General features: G+C 38.6%; 1 protein-coding gene across 2 annotated transcripts in view; it reads right to left on the reverse strand.

Moving 5' to 3' along the window:
• Positions 1 to 7,848: 7,848 nt before the first annotated feature.
• LMBRD1 (LMBR1 domain containing 1) overlaps positions 7,849 to 27,475 on the reverse strand; it is a 116,542-nt gene continuing 96,915 nt past the window's right edge. For both annotated transcript variants that reach the window (XM_030859194.3, XM_060283770.2), the window contains exons 15-16: positions 8,558 to 8,649; positions 7,849 to 8,419 (exon numbers count right to left, since the gene is read on the reverse strand). In XM_030859194.3, the coding sequence (XP_030715054.1) occupies positions 8,312 to 8,419; positions 8,558 to 8,649 (200 nt within the window). In that variant the 3' untranslated portion in view covers positions 7,849 to 8,311. The remainder of the gene's footprint in view (positions 8,420 to 8,557; positions 8,650 to 27,475) is intronic.

The following is a 27,475-nucleotide window of genomic DNA, read 5'->3' on the forward strand; positions in this document are numbered from 1 at the left end:
ATTCCATTGTATATACGTACCACATCTTAATCCATTCATCTGTCTATGGACACTTGGGTTGCTTCTATGTCTTGGCTATTGTAAATAATGCTGCTATGAACACTGGGGTGCCTGTATCTTTTCAAATTAGAGTTTTCTCCAGAATATGCCCAGGAATGGGAGTGCTGGATCATAGGGTAACTCTACTTTTAGGTTTTTTTTAAGTAACTTCCATACCGTTCTCCATAGTGGCTGCACCAATTTACATTCCCACCAACAGTGTGGTAGAGTTCCTTTTTCTCCACATCCTCTGCAGCATTTATTATTTCTATATTTTTTAATGATGGCCATTCTGACTGCTGTGAGGTGGTACCTCATGGTAGTTTTGATTTGCATTTCTCTAATAGTAAGCGATATTGAGCATCTTTTCATGTGCCTGTTGGCCATCGGTGTGTATTCTTTGGAAAAATGTATATTTAGCCCTTCTGTCCATTTTTTGATTGGGTTGTTTTTTGACATTAAGCTGTATGAGCTATTTATATATATTGGAAATTAATCCCTTGTTTGTAGCATGATTTGCAAATATTTTTTCCCATTCTGTGGGTTGTCTTTTTGTTTTGTTTATGGTTTCCTTTGCTGTGCAAAAGCTTTTAGGTTTAATTAGGTCCCATTTCTTTATTTTTGCTTTTATTTTCATTACTTTAGGAGACGGATCCAGAAAAAAAATTGTTGCAGTTTATGTCAAAGAGTGTTCTGCCTCTAGCAGTTTTACAGTATCCAGTCTTACAAACGTAAGTCTTTAATCCACGTTGTGTTTATTTTTCTGTATGGTGTTAGAGAATGTTGTAATTTCATGTTTTTACATGAAGCTGTCCAGTTTTCCCAGCACCATTACTGAAGAGACTGTATTTTCTCCATTGTATATTCTTGCCTCCTTTGTCATAGATTAATTGACCATAAGTGTGTGGGTTTATTTCTGGGCTTCCTATCCTGTTCCATTATCTATGTATCTGTTTGTGCTAGTACCATACAGTTTTGATGACTGTAGCTTTATATGGTAGTCTGAAGTCAGCAAGCATGATTCCTCCAGCTCTGTTCTTCTTTCTCAAGATTGTTTTGATTTGGGGTCTTTTGTGTTTCCATACAAATGAAAAAATTTTTTGTTCTAGTTCTGTGAAAAATGCCATTGGTAATTTGATGGGGATTGCACTGAATCTGTAGACTGCCTTGGGTATTATAGTCATCTTAGTAATATTGATTCTTCTAATCCAAGAACATGGTATATCAAACCATCTGTTTGTGTCATCTTCAAATTCTTTCATAAGTGACTTATAGTTTTTGGAGTACAGGTCTTTTGCCTCATTAGGTAGGTTTATTACTAGCTATTTTATTCTTTTTCATGAAATGGTAAATGGGATTTTTTCCTTAATTTCTCTTTCTGATAACAGAAATTGGCAGTTTATACAAATGCCACAGACTTCTGTATATTAATTTTGTATCCAGTAACTTTAACAAGTTCATTGATGAGCTCTAGTATTTATCTGGTCGTGTCTTTAGGATTTCCTATGTATTGCATCACATCATCTGCAAACAGTGACAGTTTTACTTCTTCTTTTCCAATTTGGATTCCTTTTGTTTCTTTTTCTTGTCTGATTGCTGTGGTTAGGACTTCCAAAACTATGTTGAATAAAAGTGGTGAGTGTGGGCACCTTTTCTTTTTCCAGATTTTAGCAAGAAGGCTTTCAGGTTTTCACCACTGAGTATTATGTTGGCAGTGGGTTTGTCATAAATAGCTTTTATTATGTCGCGATATGTTCCCTCTATGCCTACTTTGGTAAGAGTTTCTATCATGAATGGATGTTGAATTTTATCAAATACTTTTTCTGAATCTATTGAGATGATCATGTGATTTTTGTCTTTTCTTTTGTTGATGTGGTGTATCACACTGATTGAATTGCATATGTTGAACCATCCTGTGACCCTGGGATGAATCTAACTTGCTCGTGGTATATGATCTCTTTTATGTGTTGTTGGATTCAGTTTACTAATATTTTGTTGAGAATTTTTGCATCTACATTCATCAAAGATATTGGCCTGTAATTTTCTTTTTTGGTAGTGTTTTTGTCTGGTTTTGGTATCAGGGTGGTGGTGGCTTCATAGAATGTCTTTGGGAGTGTTCCTTCCTCCTCAATCTTTTGGAAGAGTTTGAGAAGGACTGGTATAAGTTCTTCTTTGTATTTTTGGTAGGGCTGGTCTGTGAAGCCATCTGGTCCTGGACTTTTGTTTGTAGGCATTTGATTTTTTGTTTGTTTGTTTGCTTTGGGGTTTTTTTTTTGTTTTTTTTTTTTTTTTTTTTTTTACAGATTCTATTTCACTTCTAGTTATCGATCTGTTCAAACTACTTTTTTTTCTTTATTCAGTTTTGGTGGAGCATATGTTTCTAGAAACTTGTCCATTTCTTCTAGGTTGTCTAATTTGTTGGCATATAGTCGTTCATAGTATTCTCTTTTGTTTTTTTTGTGGTATCAGTTGTTATTTCTCTTCTTTCATTCTTATTTTATTTGGGTCTTGTCTCTTTTCTCTTGGTGAGCCTGGCCAGAAGTTGTCGATTTTGTTTACCCTTTCAAAGAACCAGATCCGGATTTTACTGATTTTTTTCTATTTAAAAAAAATCTCTATTTATTTCTTCTCTGATTGTTATTATTTCCTTCCTTCTGATTTTAGGTTTTGTTTGTTCTTCTTTTTCTAATTCTTTTAGGTGGTAGGTTAGTTTGTTTAGTTGAGGTTTTTCTTGTTTCTTGAAAAAGGCCTGTATGGCTATGAACTTCCCTCTAAGAACTGCTTTTGCTGCATCCCATAGATTTTTGTATGGTTGTTTTCATTGCCATTAGTCTCAAGGTATTTTTAAATTTCCTCTTTGATTTCATCATTTACCCATTGGTTTTTTAGTAGCATATTGTTTAGACTCTTTGTAATTGTTTTTTTCTCATTTCTTTCTCTGTCATTGATTTCTAGTTTCATGCAATTGTGGTCAGAAAAGATGCTTGAAATAATTTCTATCCTCTTAAATTTGTTGAGGCTTGTTTTGTGCTCTGTTATGTGGTCAATCTTAGAGAATGTTCCATGTACACTTGAAGAGAATGTGTATTCTGTTTTGGGGGGATGTAATGTGCTGAAAATATCAATTAAGTCCAGCTGTTCTATTAGATAATTTAGGATCTCTGTTGCTTTATTGATTTTCTGTCTAGAAGATCTGTCAATTGATGTGAGTGGGGTGTTAAAGTCTCCTACTATTATTGTATTCCGTCAATTTCTTTATGTCTGTTAGTGTTTGTTTTATGTATTTGGGTGCATATATATTAATGGGTGTAATATCCTCTTCTTCTATTGATCCTGTTATCATTATATACTGTCCTTCTTTATCTTTATGGCCTTTTAAAGTCTCTTTTGTCTTATATGAGTATTGCGATCCCCGTTTTCTTATCATTTCCATTTCCATGAAAGATCTTTTTCTATTCTGATACTTTCAACCTATGTGTGTGCTTTGCCCTAAAGTGGGTCTCATGTAGGTAGCATATTGTAGGCTCTAGTTTTTTTATCTGCCACTCTATGACTTTTGATTGGAACATTTAGTCCACTGACATTTAATTATTGTACTTATTCTATATGTATTTATTGCCATTTTAAACCTTGTTTACCAGTTGATTTTGTATTTCTTCTTCCTTTCTTTTTCTTTTTGTTATTCCTATTGTGGTTTGATGATTTTCTTTTGTATTATGCTTGTTTTCTTCTTTTTGATTTTTATGATTCTATTGTATGCCTTTGATTTCTGATTACTGTTTTTCAAGTATGTCAAGCCCTTCTTATATCTACTTGCTTTAGACTGGTAGTCATATAGGCTCAAACACATTCTAAAAAAAAAATCTACAGGTTCTTATTCTCCTCTCCCACATTTTATGATTTAGACGTCCTCTTTTACATCTTCATGTTTATCCTTCTTCATTGCGGTTATCATCACTTTAGCAAAAATGTTTTGATTTTTTACTTTTTAATCTGTGTACTGGCTTATTTAAGTGATTTACTTTCCAATTGTGATTTTTCTCTTTGCTATAGATTCTTGCTCCTTTTTATTTAGAAAAGACCTTTCAAGATTTATTTTAGGATAGGTTTAGTATTGCTGTATTCTTTTAGCTTTTGCTCGTCTGAGAAATTCTTTGTCTCTTTTTCTATTCTAAATGATAATCTTGCTGGGTAGAGTATCCTAGGTTGCAGATTTTTCCCTATATCATGCCACTCCCTTCTGGCCTGCAAAGTTTCTGTAGAGAAATCAGCTGGTAGCCTTATAGGGGTTCCCTCGCAATTAACTCTGTTTTTCTCTTTCTGCCTTTAGAATCCTCTCTTCATCTTTAAACTTTTGCCATTTTGATCACAGTATGTCTTGGTGTTTGGGACCCTCTGTACGCCTTGTACTTGGACATATTTCCTTCTTTAGGTTTGGGAAGTTTTCAGCCATGTCTTCAAATACATTTTTGAACCCCTTTTCTCTTTCTTCTCCTGGGGTCCCTATTATGCATAGATTGGTTCACTTTATATTATTCCATAGGTCTCTTATATTGCTTTCATTTTTTTTTTTCCATTTGTCTGTTTTTTTGTTTGTTTTGCGATACGTGGGCCTCTTACTGTTGTGGCCTCTCCCGTTGCGGAGCACAGGCTCTGGACGCACAGGCTCAGCAGCCATGGCTCATGGGCCCAGCTGCTCCGTGGCACATGGGATCTTCCCGGACCAGGGCACGAACCCGTGTCCCCTGCATCGGCAGGCGGACTCTCAACCACTGTGCCACCAGGGAAGCCCTCTTTCTGTTTTTGATTGGGTGACTTCCATTATTCTATCTTCCAGATCACTTATTCGTTCTTCTGCATTATTCAATCTGCTATTCATTGCCTTTAGCTCAGCTTTTGTGTCGGAAATGAGTTTTCTAATTTTTCTAGGCTCCTCTTTATGGTTTCTAGTTCCTTTTTACAGTAATTTGCGTTTCTATCGATAATCTTTTTTTCTTTTTTGGCCGCACCACGTAGCTTGTGGGATCTTAGATCCCTGCATTGAACGTGGGCCCTCAGCAGTGAAAGCATGCAGAGTCCTAACCACTGGACCGCCAGGGAATTCCCTCAATAAACTTTAATCCCTTCTGTATTTTCGTTATCCTTTTTAAACTTGGTGTCTGAAGAGGTCTGTTTCATTGTTCTTTCAGGGGAATTCTCCTGATCTTTTAATTGAGAGTGGTTCCTCTGCTTCTTCATTTTACTTATATTTCTGATTCTATGAGTTTAGGAGAAACTGTGTTCTTGGAGGGTTGTTTTTATGAGGGAGCATCCCTTCGTAGCCTGTATGGCCCCTCCCTTCATGCACCACTTAATGAAAGCGCTTCACTTCTATGGCAGGCCCAAGCTTCTTCCGTGTACACCCCTGGTTGCAGCCATACCACACGCCAGCCCCTTCAAGCTGTCTCTGCACAGCCGACACCAGCCCTCTCCCTGGGTCTGTCCTCTAAAGTCCGAGTTTAGCACTCGGACCCACACGCAACAGCGAACGAGTCTCAGGCTGGCATGTGCAGGGCAATGGCATGGACCATCTATGCAGCTCTCTTTCTGTTCTGCCTGCTGTCAACTTGCTGTTGCGCTCTCCTCCACGCCTCTGAAGCTCCCTTTCTGTCCTGGCCGATCTCTCTGACAGTGAAGGGGCTTCTCAGGATGTGGGAACTTCTGCTCTTTCACAGCTCCCACCTAGGGGTGCAGGTCCCATCCCAATTTCTTTTCTTTTTTGTCCTACCCAGTTATGTGGAGATCTTTCTTGCAATTTTGGGTGCCTGATATTCTGCCACCGTTCAGTAGGTATTCTGTGAGAACTGTCCACATGTATGAGTATTTTTGATGTATTTGTGGGAGGAGGTGAACTCCACGTCCTTCTATTCCAGTATCTTGATTCTTTTCCCATAAAGCTTTGAATTAGCAAATTCGCCTGCCAACTGAGTGCTTTCCAAGTGCAGGGAGATGCTCTGACACCAGGGTCAAAGTTGAACGACCAGGTATGTGTTCAAGGACTTGCAGCCCAGAGGAAGCAGCCCTGAAGGTAACAGTCACAACACACTGTACAGGGAGCCCTGTGAGCAGGGAAAAGACAGCACCTAACTGTGCCTAGGAGACTAGGGCAGGTAACTAACCAGATAACGTCACGGCTGAGATCTGAAGAGTAAGGATTCTCTGAGGAGACAAGAGGAGGGGAAGTGTGTCATAGGCAGAAGGGACAGTTCAGCAGAGTGGGGATGTGAGAAATCAGAGCCGTTTGGATAATGGTGAGACATCTGTGGGGATGGCAGTGAAAACTGGATAGGTAGGTAGGACACACACCAGAACGGCCTTAGATGTCACATGAAAGCTATGAATTTCATTCTGAAATAACGGAAAGCTTTTCACAGCAAAGAAATGTCATCATCTGATTTGTGTTTTCACTGTCGAGGAAAGATTGAAAGGAGTTGGGACTCAGCAGAAAGCCCAGTGAGGAAATTAAGAAGCAGTGTGCGTTAGAAGGCTTGGGCTGCTATAACAAAATACCACAGACTGGGGGGCATAAACAACTGAAACCTATTTTCTCACAGTTCTGGTGGCTGGAAGTCCATGATCAAGGTGCCGGCAGGGTCGGGTTCTCCAGAGGCCTCTCCCCTTGGCCTGCAGGTCCTCACATGGCCTTTTCTCTATGCACACACATCCCCGATGTCTCCTCCTCTTCTTATAAGGGCACCCGTCATACTGGATCAGGGCGCCACCTAATTACCTCTTTAAAGACCCAATCTCCAGATACAGTCAGAGTCTCAGTTACTAGGGGTTAGGATTTCAATAGGGAAGTTTTTCTGTGGCGGCAGAGGGGAACACAACTCAGTCTGTAACACAGTAAGAATGGAGAAGAGGGAAAATGGAAGGACAGTTAAGCAGAGATCAACATGGCCTGATTAGTGATGGGCCAGGTACACACAGGAGATAAGGAGGTCTGCTTGAGTTTTGGTTTTGGCAACCAGGTATGTGCCAGTGCCATCTGTCAAAAAAATGAATAAAGAAGGAGGTTTGGTATGACCAGAAAAACGAGGAGTTCAATTATCAACATGCTGTAATTGAAGTAGTAATTTCTAGTTAACAGGTAAGTAAAAGTTTGGAAACTGAGGGTGTATGAGATTGTCCAAAAAGAAAATGTGAAATAAGAACAGAAGGGAATGGAATCTTGGTGAATAACATCAAAGGTGCCAAACATGAAGGGTGTGGAGGTCTATCCAGAGACAAAGAATGAGAGCAAAGTGACACAAAAATTAAGAGAGAGATGAACTGAATGGGAGATGGTTGTTAATTCCTAAGTCTTTTTCAGAAACTTAATGGTGTTCTACTTCAAGGATCAAAATATGTGCTTTTCATGAGTTCTAATTTGCCTGTGTTAGTAAACTAGGATCTCAGTATCCAGAATGCCTTCAAAATACCCTATTGATAGTACATAGCTTTCCCTATATCTTTTGCAAATTCTAAATCTTTAGAATGAGAAAATATCTTTAAAGCTAAAATATGATGTCATGTATCTTAAACTGATCAGTACACTGATTTTTTTCAGGACTACTTATTCTTGACAATATTCCCATTTATGTTGGAATACAACTTTTGAGGTTATTTATAACAATGTATATGCCTTAAATACTGTAGAGGTGATAAGATATCTAATGGACTAATGTCTGAACAATATAATACACCTTGGCACACCAAGCAGCCTGAAATCTGTTCATGAAATCTACTTCAATGGCGCTAGTGATTTAATGTAGAAAATAGAAAACAAGCTGCATAGTGGAATAACATTTATTTATCAGCTATATTGTGAATATTATTTTTCAACAATCAGATATAGACACTTGAAAATTCCACAGTACTCTAGAGACCCAAAGGCACAGATACAAGTGATTTATTATGTTTTAAAAAAGTGACCAAAGGGAATATTAATTCTGGAAGATTTTTAATCAATTCAACACTATCATACACTAGAGGAAAAAAAAATTTCCACAAACATTCCCTCACAAGGCTGGTACTTTTATATTTACATAGTATTATTATAGCAATTTAAAATGTCAATCTATGATACAATAATGTTACTTCAGAAAACATAAAAAATATAGTTTTTTTTTTTAATAGCCATGCTCCCATTTTTGATGAAAGCTAGTCAGTTCACATCCTAATGTTAGCTTGACACTTTACAAATGCACAAGAGATGCAGAGTCAGCTTAGTAAACCTGTGCAACAGAAGCCGTCAGACAGAGGGTTCCTCATCACTCAGGTCTGAGTCAGCCTCATCTACCCCCTCAATGACCGACTTCTTCCCTTTACAGCAGGAGACAATCAACCCAATCACGAACACCTGCAAATGTAAACGAGCTGTATGTTACTTCTCAAACCTGAAGTCATCCAGAAAGCACCAAATTTAAAACCCAATAGCATTGCTGTGACCAAAACAGGCCACTAATGGTCACAGCATCCCTGGGACACCTGTACTTACCCCAAGAAAGGCCCAGTTACCAAAGTAGTAGGCGGCACTAAAGAACCAGAACTTGTGAAGGAACAGGTAGGTCCGGGTGACAGTACACTGATCTATAAAAGCAAATAAAGGACTAGGGTGAGGTAGTTTCTCTCTTGAAATAGACTATTAATACTTGACCTAAAAGGTTATTAACCAAGACTAATTATCAGTGTTAGAGACAAGATTGAAATCTAGGCCTATCTCCAAAGCCCACTCTTGCAATCACCTTAATATAGTTTAAATTATCAACTAATATGACATATTTTTAAAAGTGAATGCCACCAATGTAACCCCAGCTCTTAGGTGTAAAAAATTATATTGGCTAGTTCAGTGTAATTGAAATAGAAAAAGCATTTTAACCTGGAATGCCAGACACATCCTAAAACAAAACAGACAAAGTTTTCCTGATGAAGAATGAAGAAAGTAATCAGATGTGGTTAGCATTCTTTTCTAAGAATCCAACTGAGAGATTTTTTTGAGCTTTTTTTCCTTTTTAAGAATGCTATTGAAAAAATGGCCGCTGCTTATAAAGAAATACAGAAAAATCATTATTTACTGATTTGCTTACTGTCTGAATTTTAGACAGCATTATAGCTTGAATTTAAAAAGAAATCACTTACTTTTCTCCTTCAAAAAAACAAAAAAAGTAACTTTTAAAGAGAAATCGGCAGACTGGTTACTTGTGTGAGACTCCATACTATTTTATCCAAATACATTGTTTCCATTAGTTTACGAAGTCCTTTATACATATATCTAGTAAAGGAAGTCTAAGGAAATACTTGTTTATGAAAACCACTTGTCCCATGGATTTCTGAAAAGTAGCATTAGGTTCTATTTTATCCCAACCCTCCCCTCCCTTCCCCTACAGTTCAGCATGACCCTCCGGATGGCTCAATGCCCAGCTGGACAGACAGCCTCTGCTTCTGGCAGGAAAACATGCCATTTAACAGAGAAGCACCTTCCTCTCACGAGCAGGACAGCAATTTAATGTGGATCCTCTGATCCCCAAGGGCCCCCTTCGTATTCCTCGTTCTCTTTCTCAACACAAAAGTCTAAGAGGAATATTCCAAGCTTCCTAAGAAAAACCAAAAAGGTATCAAGCAGCAGGGGAGGGACAAATGTTTCTCTCCTGTCCTACAGTCCCTGCCCCCCAGATCACGGCCTCACACCAGGCGCCAGAGCTCAGGCAGCAGAGACGCCTCCCTGCAGGAAAGCCACTGGTCAGCCACTCTGCCCCAGAGCAAATTCTCCCCTCGATCACAGAAGGTGCTTCACAGTAATACAACGCACTCAATTTGCCACTTTTTCCACTGGATTGGCCTGAATATTCCACAGTACCCATCAGAATACCTGGCATTCATATTCAGTGTGACTGCTGAAAAACTAAGCTTTCTAAAAAGGGGATATTTTACTTTAAAATCATATTGCTAAATAATACATTTTCTAATTTCGTTTGACTAAAATCTGAGAAGATTCCAAGGATGTCAAAACAAGATGCTCTGAATATGCCTCGAAAATTAAAGTATAACTTAAACGTCCAGCACGACAAAGCAAGTCCAGGCCCTGGTCCTGACAGACTTGACGTCAGGTATCATTTGGTCACTTCTCTGCCATGTGAACGGGCAAGTCTGAACTACGAGACTCTGCTTGTCATCACACTTCCTGATAGGCTCATCCTGAAGACCAAGCGAGGGTTGCAGAGTGGCAGTTAATGTCCATTTTCTTCTTCAAGATATACTAAGACCACGATAAAGAATAAAATTTTCAAGACCTCTCAAATGGTGCCAATAAAAACTCATCCTAAGATTTTAGAAGATTATGTGCACACCAGTAGTGAGGAAAATACTCGCTAAGGTATTAGCATCACGACTACTCTGTACGTGTTCATTATTCTTCTGTCTCTACAGTCAAAACAGATACAAATGAATCTGGTGAAATTTAAATGTGTATAATTCAGTAAAAGGATACCTGCTGCACAGCCATATACCTTTAAATAAAAATAACCAATTTGAAATGAAGAACGGAACGGGCTGTAAAAAATGCCTGTTCACAGTTATTTTAAAAACATCAACAGTATCTTTCATGGCTTAAGCATTACATGAGCTCTACTGTACAAGTACAAACCTGTTTTTTTTAAATAAATTTATTCATTTATTTATTTATGTTTGGCTGAGTTGGGTCTTTGTTGCTGCGCCAAGGGCTTTCTCTAGTTGCAGCGAGAGGGGGGTACTCTTTGTTGCGATGTGCGGGCTTCTCATTGCAGTGGCTTCTCTTGATGCGGACCACGGCCTCTAGGCACGTGGGCTTCAGTAGTTGTGGCGTGTGTGGGCTCAGTAGTTGTGGCTCGCGGGCTCTAGAGCACAGGCTCAGTAGTTGTGGCGCGCGGGCTTAGCTGCTCCGCGGCATGTAGGATCTTCCCAGACCAGGGCTTGAACCCGCGTCCCCTGCATTGGCAGGCGGATTCTTAACCACTGCGCCACCAGGGAAGCCCACAAACCTGTTTTTAAAAAGTTATTCAACCTTCTCAACATTGCTAATGCTCTAAACTTAAAAAACAAAAAGTTCTATTACCCATTTCCATACCTAAAGGTATTTGGGGGGTCAGAACTTGAGCGAACCAGAAATTTCAAGGCCAGAACAGGGATTACAAGACAAAGGCTGAGCTGGCAAAAGCAGGTAGGATCAAATCACTTTTCCCAGGGGGTCTAATAATCCACTCAGTGACATTTCAAATTGCTATACCTGCTGATTATTTTCCCCACCACAAAAAAACATATCTTAAATGTTTTTCCTATCACACTATTTTACATGTTTACCACTTTCAAAGGCTGGAGATTTGATGCAAGCCTTCTAAAATAAGAAAAAAATGTACATCGTTAGTGTTCTGCTTTGTTGTTGAAAAACTATGTAACAGCTTTTATAGTTATCTTTATATGTATATGTGTCATTATATGTGTATAAAGGGGCATATGTCCACAGAGGAATTTTAGTTAATAATCCCCATGCATATATTTTATGTTTGAGTGTTAACTCCACACTGAATACACCATCTGCCACCTCCCAGCTGCCCACCTGAATCATACATATCTAGGAGATCTAGAGAGGTGTTTCTACTACTATCTAAAGAACTACAGTAAGTATTTCGAACTTGGTTCGGCCTTCAAAGTAAATGTGAATTCCTCAATTTAGGGAGTACATTCTAAATCCGGAATTGTTCAGGAGACTGCTGGCTGTTATTCCTCACAGGGACACATAAACTTCCAATTACACCAAAGAGTGCATGTTTACAATGAAAAGCTAAAAATAGGGGTTCAGACAAAATTTTTTCTTCAGACAAAGTGGCCATACAGTAAAGATCAGGATTAAAAGAGCCAAGAAAGCACCTGGAGCGTATGAATAGAATCAAAATCCCGCTTCTACCATCCTCCCCCCATCTGTTCTCACGCATCATCAAACTAGATGCGAAACTAACAGAAAGTGCAATTAAACTTGTTTCTCATGTAACAGCCGCCTTTATAAATATACCTGATAGATTTTATACTACTTATTTCTTGTTTCTTTTTAGACCACTGGTTATGTCATTGTTAATGTATGCTGACTGCCACTAACATAACTTTGCTCATTAACTATAATAAATAGCACCTTCTACTTTAAATATATTTTGAAAAACAATACTTAGCGCTGATTTAAGCCACCATTATGTCATCACCATGTTACACCTTCACCTGAAATCAGCTTAGAATTAATTAACTCTATATTTGTACTTTACTTATAAAACAAATCCTTATGTTACATGTGCATACAGAGAGAGGGCATTTGGGAAAATTCATGTACCACAGAGAATTTTAAAGCAATTTCTTTGTTTGACTAGTGACAAAAAAACTGGGAGAAGATTGGACTATTTGGAACACCACTTCCTTTCTCATGGTTGCCCGTGATCGTGCTAACTTTGGTTTCTGATTAGGGTCTTGCTACTATTGAATACAATAGACATACAAATCTTAACTGGAAAAAGGCTAAGGATCTCAGGCTTTATTGTGATATGATTAGGAATTATTTACCAAATGGTTTTAACAAAGGGGATAACATGAGTGCACTGCAGGCTGGCAGAGGGAACTGAGCTTAGGAAGAGGTTCATCAAACCAGGAAACAATCCAAGTGAAAACACGAGCTGTCGGGATGAAAGGAAGGCTGGATCTGAGCTTCTGGGGAGTAAAATGCCAGTGAATTACTGTCAAATGGATTTACAGCATGTGAAATATATACGCACAAAAAGATCTGAGCAACCAGCAACATATATCCAAATAAGGGAGGGCAGAAAAAATTTAAATATGTAATAAAAACCATAATTGTATCCTCATCTGAAACTTAACAAATGGCATACAGTTTAATAATGTTTTGTTAAATTTCACTGCAGGAGCTGGGTAAAAGGGAAAGAAAGAATTGGTGAACATCAAAAATCACAGAAATTCTAAAGGAAATTGATTTATTATATGTTATGGATATATAAATTGTACTGGGCTAATAAAGATAGCACTTGCCACATGTTTTGTACTAAAGAGTAACTTTTTATAGTGACTATTTTAAGAACCAGTATCATCTGTGTTGAGCTCTTATTACATTTAACCAAGTTTAATGTATTTCAAAGATGCTAAAATATGTATTGCTCTATTAAGAAAGAATGCACCTAATTTCATTTGTCTTGACCATATAAAAATAATTGGCCATACCCAACTTATAAAAGAGAGTTACAAAGGTAAGCATTAGCATAACATGTAGACACAATCTTAAACTGTATTAGTAAACTCTAAATTAATTACATTTACTATTACTCTTTTTTTTTTAGTTTTTTTTGTTTTTTTTGTTTTTGTTTTCCGGTACGCGGGCCTCTCACTGTTGTGGCCTCTCCCGTTGCGGAGCACAGGCTCCGGACGCGCAGGCTCAGCGGCCATGGGCTCACGGGCCCAGCCGCTCTGCGGCATGTGGGATCTTCCCAGACCGGGGCACGAACCTGTGTCCCCTCCATCGGCAGGCGGACTCTCAACCACTGTGCCACCAGGGAAGCCCTACTATGACTCTTAATTGTCCAAGATAGTAAAATATAAAACAACTGCTTTCTATTACTTTATCTTTTTCATAAAATGATAGTAATTTAAGGGGTATAGCAGAAAATATTAGAGATAGAAAATTGAGATTTGGTTCTTGAGTCTGCCACTTATATTTACTGTGAGATTCTGGAATCATTTAACTTCTAAGTATCAGTTTCTTTCTAAGTGTCACTGAGATAATATCTACTTCTGATGGATAGTGATAAGATAAACTGAACTTCTGAGAATTAGAGAGAATTCTACATGTGCTTAAAAAAAAAAAAAGGTTGATGTTTTAGGAGACAGCATCCTTAAGCAAGGATCTATAAAAAGTGGCTGAGAAGTTTTACAAAATCACCTGGCCTGTCTTCAGAGTGGTCTCCGAAGAACTGAGAAACCTTACACCTAGTTCACTTCAGTGTACTGTCCTAGCTGAACTGTCATCAACACAATCAAAATGTCACCTAGAAAAAGAACTTCGACAGTAAGAGACTTTCTGGATCTCAAGCAAAACCCAAGAAAAATATGCTCTGATCAATACTTAATTTTCTGGTCTGCACGGTAACCTCACTTGACAACAGACACAATACATAAGGCTTTCTCAGCTGGATGATACCAGCCAATGTCAGTGAGGCCCTCTTCTGACTCCAGGCCCACCTAGAAACTACGTGACTATAAATCTGGTTTTCCAGATTCCTTCCTCCATGGAGAATTCACTAGCCCCGAGCCTCTAGTTTCCTTAATGGTTATACTTCCTATGGTAAATTAATAAACTTCCATCTGGCTAAAAGTTTAGTTTCCTCTCCACCTATCTGGAGTCAAATACACATGCTGGAGATCAAGCAGGATTCTTAAATAATAATTCTATCTCATCACTCTAACTTCAATATTGCTCTGCCCATTTGACGGGTAGAATTAAGTGGAATGAGGCTATCAACACAGTTATTATTTGTCAAGTGAAAGATTATAAGTTCACAGTACTTAACCATGAAGGACTACTTTAACTTGTTGAACACAAAGCCTTCTGGTTCAAGAGAGTAGACTGAACACAGTCATTTGTTTCCTGTCCTGTTTCCCAGGACCTCATTAAATTTACGGAGCAGGAATAAAGCCAGGAGCAAACTTTTTTTTTCTTTTAATTTATTTATTTTTGTTGTGTTGTGTCTTCGTTTCTGTGCAAGGGCTTTCTCTAGTTGCGGTGAGCGGGGGCCACTCTTCATCGTGGTGCGCAGGCCTCTCACCATCGCGGCCTCTCTTGTTGCGGAGCACACGCTCCAGACACGCAGGCTCAGTAGTTGTGGCGCACGGGCTTAGTTGCTCCGCGGCATGTGGGATCCTCCCAGACCAGGGCTCGAACCCGTGTCCCCTGCACTGGCAGGCAGATTCTCAACCACTGCGCCACCAGGGGAGCCCCAGGAGCAAACTTTTAACAGCAAAGAGAATGGGAGGAAGGCCACCCAGTGATGGGAGACCTCAGCAATATTCTGGAGGATGGAACGCCACATTTAAAAGGTCTCCAGTAAAACAGCTGGTTTCCTTCTCATTTACTTTAAATATAACTTAAGGATCAAGAAACCCCAGTCATAAAGTCCCCAGTGATGAGGGTTCCCAGGTTCCTGATACTTAAATACAAACTAGCATAAATATGAATGAATCATCAGATATATACAGAAAACGATCAGCATGAGGGGAAAGAACAAGATAAACAGAAATGCTCCACGATGAACTGAAATGTAATTTACTTAAAGGAAACAAGGAAACGATTAAGAAAAATGTTTAGTATCTTCACATATTGACGAGGATATTACATCCATAAAACAAAGATGCTTGAAAAAGAAAAATGAGACACATAAAGTACCTCAAAGAAAGTACAAATCTGTTCCATGAAATAAAGAATTCAGGGTATAGTTTGAAGATAAAGCTGAATACATATCCAAGAATCTAGAGCAAAATGGTAGGCTGAAAATACCAGATATGAGAGGAGACAGATGATGAACTGAAGATATCCAGCAACTAATGAACAAGAGCTCCCCAAGGGGAACATGGGGAAAACAGAAACTATCAAGTTAACTTCAAAAGAAGAAATAGACTGGCGCTGGATTTCTCACCAGTCAAAAATGAAACACAGATGGTGTAATGCCTTTAAAGTTCTAAAAGAAATGAAGCCTTCCGTAGAGTTCTAAGCACAAACCCATCAATTCTATCAATTGGGAGGATATAATACTTTTCAGATATACATTTTACGCAGAGCATTTCTTTTCTTTAACTCTAGGTAAACTAAGAGCTTTGGGAAGGAAATCAAGAAAGAAGATATTGTTTCTAATGCATCAGAAGTCCAATGAACAGAAATTATAACATTAGAGCTGAACAGCACAATTAGAAAGCAATTAATCCAAAGAAAAGGGGTCAGTATGTACTTAGAAGGAAGTAAATATGATGGGTTTCCTCCAACAGATAAAGTGAGCAGGAAGCGACAAGACACTAGGTAGATATCAATCTTATGTTACTTTAAGAACATTTTTTAACAAGAGAAAGAAAAAAAGGAACAAATTTTAAAGGTGGTTCAATTCTACAAATGCTGGTTGAACAAGGCAGAAAAATATACATATCTATATGTTTTCTTATCCTCAAGGAGCTTATACGTTCCTATAAAAGGGTAGGACAGAGATAAGATACATAGATGAAGATAGATTAAGACAGAGTAAGGTCATGTCATCAGAAGTATAAATGCTATGGGGATTCAAATGAAAAAAAGAGAAACTGCACACATGTTTGGAGATTCAAAAAAGAAAGTCAGGTTTGAAAGAAGCCTTGTAAAATGGCCAGGATTCTGACTGACAAAGATGGGAGGAGATGGGTAGAAATTGGCTGTGACATTCCAAGAACAAACAGTAGAAAAGCAAAGACGGAAAAGATGGCCACGTTCAGGAAGTGTATGAAAAAAGGCTGGAAACATGCAGGACGGGTTAGAGAGTGGAATCCTTCAGTCCTCGGCTGAAGTTATCAGATGGTACAGGGCAGCACTTAAGTTCCTGGTGGAGGAATGCCATTGTCAGAGGACTTGAGAACAGCAGTTTCCACAGTGTGGTTTGCAGACCAAAACCGTCAGAAAATTCTAGGGCCCCTCCTCAGATCCACTGAATCAAAAATTTTGCGATGTATTTCGCAAGCATTCCAAGTGATTCTGATGCACACGAAACTTCGATGACAATTAGGCTAACAGCACTGTGTAGTGTGGATCAGAGTGGACCACTAGTTAAAAGGCTCAGCAATTCATCTGACATGTCATTTAGGTGAGACGTGAGGGTCACTATGGCAACAGACTCTGCATCCCTTAGCAACTGATTAGCTGAAGAGAAAGTGAGAGAAGATAACTGTGCCATCATTGAAGAATGATGGTAGTAAAAGAAATAGTGAAGTCAGGACATACGGTCCAAGACCTTATCTAATAGTTTGTACTTCCCCAATAATTATTCATTTTAAACATTTTTATAAAAGCACATTACCAAAATAAGAAGGCTCTGTATATTATTTTCATATGGTTGATAAGTCTCACTTAGGACTACCCACAGATTAAGCTAAAATGCTAACATCTTAATTCCGCTTTCTCCCTTGACCCTGCACACCACACCACAAATACACACGTGCTTTCAGCCATAAGGGAAACCTAATGAAAAAATGTGCGGTAAACAACGGTAGACTGAGAAGTTATTAGGTTTCTTATTAGTTCTCAGTTTATGATGGAATACCAAGAACAAAGTCAAACAGGTTCAAAGGGAAAAAAAGGACAGCCTTGAAAGTTGCAAATAGATTTTAAAAGACAATTATTCTAGATATTATCAAATATAGAATATAAAATATTAAGCACTGTTTTCTAATTAAAACTCTAAAAACACACACATAACCCCTTTCTCATATGCTATACTCGACTCCTCAGCAAACCCCACTGGCTCTACCTTCAAAATCTATCCAGAATCTGACCACTTCCTGCCACTTCCACCACCACCATAAGCTCTGCCTTGGATTCCTGCAAAAGTTCTCTCAACTTGCCTTTGCCCTTGGTTTATTATGGTCTATCTCAGGGGCTGGTAAACTTTACCCCAAAAGGATACATTTAGACCGTTCCTTGTTTTTGTAAGTTTTGCTGGAACACGGTCACGGCATCTGTAACGTACCGTGTACTGCAGCTTCTGTGCTGCAGAGGCAGAGCTGAGCAGTGTGGACCCTACTGTAGGTCTCACGGAGCCTAAAATACTGACTATCCAGTCCTTTAGAGAAAAAGGTTGCCAGGCCCTGGTCTACATATCACATCAAGTCATCTGCTCGCAACCTTCTAGACTTTGCATCTGAGCGTAAAACCTGAAGTCCTTAACCTTGATGACGTGCCCTTCTTCTTCCACTTCCAGTCCCCCTCCCCCACCCCACTCTGCACCTGCTGTCACCTTGGTCTGCAGGGCTTCTCCCTTGGCACTTTATTTTTCTCCATAATGCTTACCGCCTGACATACTTATTTGTCTCCTTCTACTAAGTAAGCTCCATGGGGACAGGAATATTTGAGCTTTGTTCACTGTTGTGTCACTAGTACCTGGAAGAGTGCCTGGCACATACCAGATATCAATATAAACATTTATTACATGAAAAAGCAAGGAAGAATAGATAAGAAAAACTAAATGATCATATGGAATCCTGGAAATTAAGACGTTTATAAATGTATTTTAGAATTTCAAGACACACAGGCTTTGATTCTCAGTATTAGAAAAAATGATTATGTCAATATCTTCCAAAGGTGTTCAAATTGCAAAGGCTGTTATTATTGTTGTATCCCTCAAATAAACAGGATAACTTTCTAAATAAGGCTATCAAAATTATCACAATTCTAGGTGACCTGACTTCTCCTCATCTTTAGACTAAATCTAACTGTCCTTAACTTTCCCATCCCCACCTCCAAATTTACAGACTATGAGACAAAAAGACCATATAGTGTTTTTTTTAAAGGCCCCATGTGCTTGAGTCTGAGGGAAAGGATTACATATATTCTCCTGAAGTGGATCTTCTTGCTACAAAATTCCAGAAAGCTAAAATTAATTAGCTTCACTTAACATGGGGTAGGAAGTATTAAATTTGAAGTCCATATTCAAACCTGTCTTTTAAATCCACACAGAAAAAGTCTGGTACCATTTTCATTTCAAATTACATTTATGGACCACCCACTTGGGCACACAGCACCACAGGAGACATTAACAAATACTGTCATCACAAAGCATCAGTGTTCCTTTTTAACCTCAGGCCATACAGCTAAGTTTCTAATGAAATCCCTTGACCAGCTTCATTTTCAGCCTCTTAAAATTGGCTTTCCTTAAAATGAGCTTTTTATTTATAACTGTATACCAAACATCAAATGTAAACTAGTGGAATAGCCTTTAATAAAACTAGTTTTAAACAGTAGTCTCTCCTGCAAAATACATTTTTCAATTAAAAAAATTTTTTTTTATTTTTATTTTTTAATTTTGCTTACAGGCGAAAGTATTGGTAGGTAAAAAAAAAAATCACCTGAATCCACTGTTAGTGATTATGTAAGTACTTGAGCACTACTGCTTAGTTACCTTGACTTATTAAATCTCCTGGAAACTCAGAAGTTAGAAAGAAATACTTCATATTCTGGGAAAAAGATGTTACCAAGAATTCGAGAATTACATTTTCTCAGGGAATTCCTTGGCGGTCTAGTGGTTAGGACTCTGCGCTTTCGCTGCTGAGAGTGTGGGTTCACTCCCTGGTTGGGGAACTAAGATCCCACAAAGCCATGCGGCATGGCCAAAAGAAAAAAAAAGGAAATACATTTTTTCAAAGTCTCAGTAACTACCCTCCCCCCACTGCTACCTTTCAACAAACTGGAAGGAAAAAAGTCTTCTCTATAATCAATAGCTGCTGGGCAGACGCATGCCACTATCTGGTCTCTCACTGTTTTCATCCTTTAAAAGGCTTAACGGTGTTTTTTCTTTAGTTACAGAATAAAAGCTATTTATCAACAACAAAAAACAGTGAATATTTATTTCTTTATTCCACATCTTGTTTCCTGGAGATACAGCCCGACTTTTTAAATATATATTATATATATTATATATATATATATACACACACACACACATTTGTTTTTTTTTTTCTTTTTGCTGTACGCGGGCCTCTCACTGCTGTGGCCTCTCCCGTTGCGGAGCACAGGCTCCGGACGCGCAGGCTCAGCTGCCATGGCTCACGAGCCTAGCCGCTCCGCGGCATGTGGGATCTTCCCGGACCGGGGCACGAACCCGTGTCCCCTGCATCGGCAGGCGGACTCTCAACCACTGCACCACCAGGGAAGCCCCACACATTTTTTTCTTATTGAAGTAGAGTTGATTTACAAAGTTGTGTTAATTACTGCTGTACAGCAAAGTGATTCAGTTATGCATATATAAACATTCTTTCCTTATATTCTCTTCCATTATGGTTTATCACAGGATATTGAATGTAGTTCCCTGTGCCGTACAGTAGGACCTTGTTGTTTAGCCATCCTGTGTCTAATAGTTTACATCTGCTCACCCCAAACTCCCACTCCATCCCTCCCCTACCCCCCTCCCCTTGGCAACCACAGGTCTGTTCTTTAGTCTGTGAATCTGTTTCTGTTTCATAGATAAGTTCACTTGTGTCATATTTTAGATTCCACATGTAAGTGATATCATATGGTATTTGTCTTGCTATTTCTGACTTATCTTCACATAGCGTGATCATCTCTAGGCCCATCCATGCTGGTGCAAATGGCATTACTTCATTCTCCTTTATGGCTGAGTAGTATTCCATTGTGTATATGTACCACACCTTTATCCATGCATCTGTCGATGCACATTTAGATTGTTCCCATGTCCTGGCTATTGTACAGTGCTGCTATGAACATAGGGGTGCATGTATCTTTCTAAATTATAGTTTTATCTGAATATATGCCCAGGAGTGGGATTGCTGGATCATATGGTAATTCTATTTTTAGTCTTCTGAGGAACCTCCATACTGTTCTCCATAGTGGCTGCACCAGTTTACATTTCCACCAACAGTGTAGGAGGGTTCCCTTTCCTCCACATGCCCTCCAACATTTGTTATTCGTAGACTTTTTAATGATGGTCATTCTGACCTGTGTGAGGTGGAACTTCCTTGTAGTTTTGACTTGCATTTCTCTAGTAATTAGCAACATTGAGCATCTTTTTATGGTCTGTATGTCTTCTTTGGAGAAATGTCTGTTAAGGTCTTCTGCCCATTTTTCAATTGGGTTGTTTTTTGTTGTTGTTGAATTGTATGAGCTGTTTGTATATGTTGGAAAATAATCCCTTGTTGGTCGCATCATTTGCAAATATTTTCTCCCATTCTGTAGGCTGTCTTTTCGTTTTGTCTACGGTTTCCTTTGCTGAGCAAAAGCTTGTAAGTTTGATTAGGCCCCATTTACTTCTACTGCCTTAGGAGACTGACCTAAGAAAACACTGGTACAATTTATGCCAGAGGATGTTTTGCCTATGATCTCTTTTAGGAGTTATATGGTGTCATGTCTTATGTTCAAGTGTTTAAGCCATTTTGAGTTTTTGTGTGATGTGAGGGAATGTTCTAACTTCACTGATTTACATGCAGCTGTCCAGCTTTCCCAACACCACTTGCTGAACAGACTGTCTTTTCTCCACTGTAAGCTCCTGATGAAGATTAACTGATTGTAGGTGTGGTGGGTTTATTTCTCGGCTCTCTATTCTGCTCCATTGATCCATATTCTGTTTTTGTGCCAATACCACGCCATTTTGATTATTGTAGCTTTGTAGTACTGTCTGAAGTCTGGGAGGGTTACACCTCCTGCTTTGTTCTTTCTCTTCAGGATTGCTTTGGCAATTCTGGGTCTTTTATGGTTCCATATAAATTTTAGGATTATTTGTTTTAGATATGTGAAAAATGTCATGGGTAATTTGATAGGGATTGCATTAAATCTGTAGATTTCTTTGGGTAGTATGCCCATTTTAACATTATTAATTCTGCCAATTGAAGAGCATGGGATATTTTTCCATTTCTTTGAATCATCTTCAGTTTCCTTTATTAATGTTTTATGGTTTTCAGCACATAAGTCTTTCACCTCCTTGGTCAGGTCTTCCTAAGTATTTTATTTTTTTGGATGTGATTCTTAAGGTATTGTTTTTTTACATTCCCTTTCTGATATTTCATTGTTAGTGTAAAGAAATGCAACCTATTTCTGTATGTTAATATTGTATCCTGCTACCTTGCTAAATTCATTTGTCAGTTCTAGTTGTTTTTGTGTGGAGTCTCTAGGGTTTTCTAAATATAGTATCGCGTCATCTGCATATAATGACAACTTTACGTCTTACCTACCAATGTGGATAACTTTTATTTCTTTTTCTTGTCTGATTGCTGTGGCTAGGATTTCCAATACTATGTTGAATAGAAGAGGTGAGAGTGGGCATACCGGTCTTGTGCCAGATTTTAGTGGGAAGGCTTCCAGCTTTTCACTGTTGAGCATTATTTTGGCTGTGAGTTTGTCATAAATAGTTTTTATTAGCTTGAGATATGTTCCCTCTATACCCACTTTGGTAAGAGTTTTTATCATGAATGGACGTTGAATTTCTTTTCCTGCATCTACTGAGATGTTCATGTAGTTTCATCTTTTGTTTATGCAGTGTATCACATTGATTGATGTAATTATGCTGAACTAGCCTTGTGAACTTGCAGCCTGACTTCTACACTGTTTATGCACAAAAGCATAAAGCATGAGATAATATATACATTCTTCCATCTATCATCAAAAATATGGTGAATATTTTTCTGTCAAAACATATAAAGCTGTATCATTACATTGTATGTAAGTTATTTCAAGTATCCTCATTGATGGGTAAATACCCAAGTTGTTTCTTTTTGTTTGCTATTTCTTATCTAACCTTGGTGGGAAGTAGAAACTGGTTAGAATTGGAGGAGCAAGAAAATGCAAACATGATTTCAAGATTTCCCTCTGAGTAAACAGCTTAGGGCACACAAAAGGCAGAGGACAACTCCTGCTACCCTATGAGATGAGGGTGACAGGTGGAAACTAAGTGGAAGAGGGAAGGAAAGGAGTTCAACCTTGGAATTGAGGTTTGAGGGGTTGGCAGGACATGCATTTTGGTATAGATAAACCATATAGTGGTTAGAAGATAGGAATGGAAATCTAAGATTCTGAATTTATTGATTAAATTATTAATACCCCTTAAATTATCCAGAATAACTAGGTTTATTTATTGTCAACTGTCAAGTCTCCAAAACATGACTCAGAAAACCTCATTGATCTAGTAAAGCTACATTTATTAGACTAACTGCAGTGAGGGAGATCAAGGAGGGCAAAGGGTATTTATAAGGTTTAAGGGGTTGGGTTGGACCACTTTTATCAAGGTCTTAGACACTGTGGGGAACAGGCTAGAATTGGGCTACGTTTATGACATAGGTTTTGGGTTGGTGGACGCAGTGAAATGAGAAATCCCGAAGCAAGTCTTCTTGGGCAATTTATCTTGGTAAGTAAGCTATTGGAGTTGTTTCACAGTAGGAGTTGTCAACTTGTCAAAAAGTTGTCAAGTTTGTGTTTGTTCTCGGTGGTACTTAACGCAGGGGCAGGGAAATGCGTCAGTGCCCAGAACTGTTGATCATTAGCAACACAATGTTGGTGTCAGTTCCCCACATCTTATGGGATTAAAAAGCTTTTAAAACTTACAGAGCAGCATTTGGGAATGGTTTAGACTTTAGTCTACTATGAATTGTTAACAAGAGAGTGCCCTGGAATGGATAAGATGCTAGAGTTGGAGTACGTATGGAAAATATCCAGAAAGAAGGCACTAGGTTTCTGACACTATCATAAGAAGTGACTTTGACTAGAAAATCCTCCTGTTTCACTCACAGCTTTCTGAGCAAATGCTTAACATAAGAAAGTGTAAAAATTGCTCTATCTTTAAAAATAGGTAAGAAATTTATAGAAATATCTTAAATTGCTTAAGTAAGTTGGATTACATAACCAAACATAGAATACCATCTTTGCATTTAAATTGGTGGGTTATTTAAATATATGAAAAAATTCTTCAACAAGTTTTCAAGTATTATGTGTCCTCAGAGGTTTAATTTCTGAAGAGTTTTCATTATGTTCTTTGTGAATTTAAACTGTCCTTTTGCAGAGCCTCAAAAGCCTCATTCTTCAACATGTCATTTATCCCAGGGTATTTTTCACAGTGCATTTACCCTCTTTGTGGATTTAAACTGTCCTTTTGCAGAGCCTCAAAAGGAATACATTCTGTAAACCTAGTCAAAGAATGACTCATTTTCCACAGCTTAATATTCCTATAATTAAACCAAGGTATATTTGATGCTAGAAATTTATACCAGAAATGACAGGAAAATGTGAGAGACAAATTATTTTGTAGCAGATTCAAAACTAAAAGTAAACACAAAAGATCAACTCACTTGCACAAGAAGGTATACTTTTTAATCTAAATTGCTTAGGGAATTACCAGATAGCATACACTGTATTCACTAATTCTTATGTTCAAAATATGTTCTGTCATTTTGTGGGGCAAAATTTATCATGTTGAACCACTGGGCAGATCAATTTAAATTTTTTGGAATTTAAGAAAAATAATACATAGAAGTGTAAATTTTTAAAAGGATATAAATAATGTATAATTATATAAATAATGTAATTATAATACCCCCAAAATGGTAATTAGAAGTGGTTATCTTTAGTAATTCCATATCGTGGCCTGCACTTGGTACTGTCAGTTATTAAAATAGTAGCCATCTGGTGGTGTACAGTAGTTCTCATGTGTTTTTTTTCCCCTCCCTTTTATCATTTTCTCAAAATAGATACACTTATGTTTTCTGAACCACATATCATGTGATTTAACCTCTTAACAACAGAGCACTTTTTAATAGCCGGATGTTCTCTTACATAACCAGAGAACAGCTATTCAATTTAGTAATTTTAATAATGATTCTATTTTTTAAAATGTGCTCTACAGTCCATTCTTTAACATGTCATTTATCCCCGTGTAGCTTTCACAGTGCATTTACCCTCTAGCGCAAGATCCAATCCAGGACCACGTATTACATTGTGTTCTGCTGTTCCTTGACTACCCTGAATCTGTGAGTTCCTGAGCCTCTGGTCTTTGACGACAATGACAGTTCTGAAGCACACAGCCAGTTCCTTTATACCGTGTTTGTCAGTCGTCAGTCTGGGTTTGTCTCCTGTTTCCTCGGGATCTGATTCTTGTTCCCCGTTCTTCCCAGGGTGTCACATCCTGAGGCACAGGCCGCGCTGCCCCTGGATGATGTTAATTTTGTTCACCCGGTACGGCGTGTGCCCATTTTCCTCTGAGATGTGCTATGACACCTACTACCTTTCCTCTTACAGCTAACAAACGGTAAGTGGAGACGCCTCATTGTGGTTTTAATCTGCAGTTTTCTAAACTGAGTTTAATTTCAATTACTGTATCTTCATTTTTAAACATTGTATTTGGTTCATTTACAAATCTGCTAGGGTTTCATTCATCCTTTTTTAATACTTCGTTGTTCCCTGCCGATATTTTGATCTGGTCTTATTCCTTTCATCACAGTTAGCTGTTCCATAATCCGCGTTGGTAATTCCAATATCAGGGCTTTGCAAGTCTCTTTCTGCTGTCTGCTATTTCTTCTAGCTCTCTTACATGCTGTTTTGATTCCTTGTGTGCTTGTATATTTGACTCCGATGTCTTCACTTGCACTCCTCTGTGGGAATTCCGTGAAGCCAAGAATTATGGTACTTTCCTCTAGGGAGGATTAAATTTACTTGCACCATGTGCCTACCACACTGCCAGAAATTTCAATGAAACAAATTCACTCTGGGGATGTGCATTTGGCCTGCAAATCTGCAAAGAGCTAGTCTGCGGCTACAATTTCTTAGGAATGTGATTCCTTCCTTCCTGTTCTTGACACTAAGGCCAACTTTGCTTTCGGTTTTCTGCAAGTACTATGTTTAACTTTACTTGTGGTTCGCCCTCACACGATGGTGCCATCCTTGGGAGAGGGAGGGGCTTAGCTTTGTAAGAGGCTGCATTTCCTATGAGATGCCAACCACTCACATGGGCTCTAGACCTGCGTTGTCGAATATAACAGCCACTGGCAACATGGCCGAGACTGAAACTAGGGAACTGAATTTCTAATTGTATTTAATTTTAATTAACTTAAACTAAAAACTGAAGCAGTGTAAAATATTTTTTCATTAAACAACTTTAGTGCTTTGGTAGAACTATACTTCACTTTAACCAATAAACGTTCTCATTTAGATAATGAAAATTTAGTGTTTGAATTAAGATGTTCCTTAAGTATAAAATACACACCAGGTTTTGAGAACTTAGTATGAAAAAGGATATAATGTGTGACACAGAGAAGGCTCTTGGACACCTCCCTTGTTTACCTGGGACGAAGCCAGACAGCAGCCCTCTATACTCTGTCTCTCCTTCACGAAAGATCTGCTAAGCTGTTTGTCCCCACTGATCAATCAGAAGAGGCTTGTTGATTTGACCTGAGTAACCTTTAGTTAGATTTCCCTCCTTCTCCAGGCCCCCAAAGGGGCTCCTTCTGCCCTACCCTCAGCCTGAGCCAGCAGACAGCCCTTCCTAAGCAAGCCCTCCTGGCTGACCTCAGGAAAAACATCCCATGATCATCCCACTCTTACAGCTGGTTCCTTCTAGCCTTGCTTACTCCTCCCTAGAAAAGAAAAGCCCTCTCCTGCCTGGCGTCTGAAACACCTGCAAATAGCTCACGGTCAGCTCCTCTTTTTGTGGCACCCCCTCTTCCTACTGTAATAATCTGTTTAAATATGTCTCTCCTTTTGACTGCTTGAAAATGGTGGATCACTCTTCCCTTGGCTTACAGGAAACTACCGTCACCTAATCTTCCTTCTTAGTTCTCCGTTGCTGGTTGCTCTTCTTGCAACGGGACGGCCACAGAGCTCCACCCTCGCACCTCTTCTCTATTTGAGTTCACCCTCTAGGTGATCTCACATCCAACCTCACAGCTTTCCTTCCCACCTGCCCCAGCCAACCCGGCACAAACTTCTCCAGATCTCCAGACCCAACTCAACTGCCAACTCAAGATCTGTACTTGGATGTTCAACAAAGGACTCAACCCAAAATAATCAAACGAGAACCCCATGTTCTCCCTCACTGCATGAATGAGGGAAACAGATCTGTGGAATTAAGAATATACTCACTTTGCAAAAAGAGTCAAGAGGCATTAGCCAAACAGCAAGCTCCTGAATGCACTTCTGTATGGTATCATACTAAGAATTAGATTCATATACAACGTTCAGCAATATCCTCATGCTTTCAGTCCACGTGCCACTTATATGTGGGATTTTTAAGGCTGTTTAGAAAGCATGGTAAAAATCCCAAACCAAAAATAAATGCAGAAAGGAATTCTCTTCATAGTTAAATCTTTTCACTTAATTCTCTAATACTTCAGCCCATACTACCCTAACTGAAATTGCACTCTCAAAGGTTTAAGATTGGCTAGTTGGTAAATATCTCTCTGAAGCATCCACACGAATGATCTCTGCACACAGTGGTACCTTGGATCCTGTAATGCTTTAGTATTCTGTTCATCTCTCATTGTCCAGACTCATGTTTCCTTCTCACATAACCTAGGTTTAAGCTCTTTGACCTCTGATTTTCTTTTATATCGTCTGTGACTTTGATTTCCTCGTGACTTCAAATGACTGTCTCCATTATACTAAAAAAGCAGTAAC

This window comes from Globicephala melas, chromosome 14 (genome assembly GCF_963455315.2).
Source record: "Globicephala melas chromosome 14, mGloMel1.2, whole genome shotgun sequence".
In the NCBI taxonomy this organism is placed as follows: Eukaryota; Metazoa; Chordata; class Mammalia; order Artiodactyla; family Delphinidae; genus Globicephala; species Globicephala melas.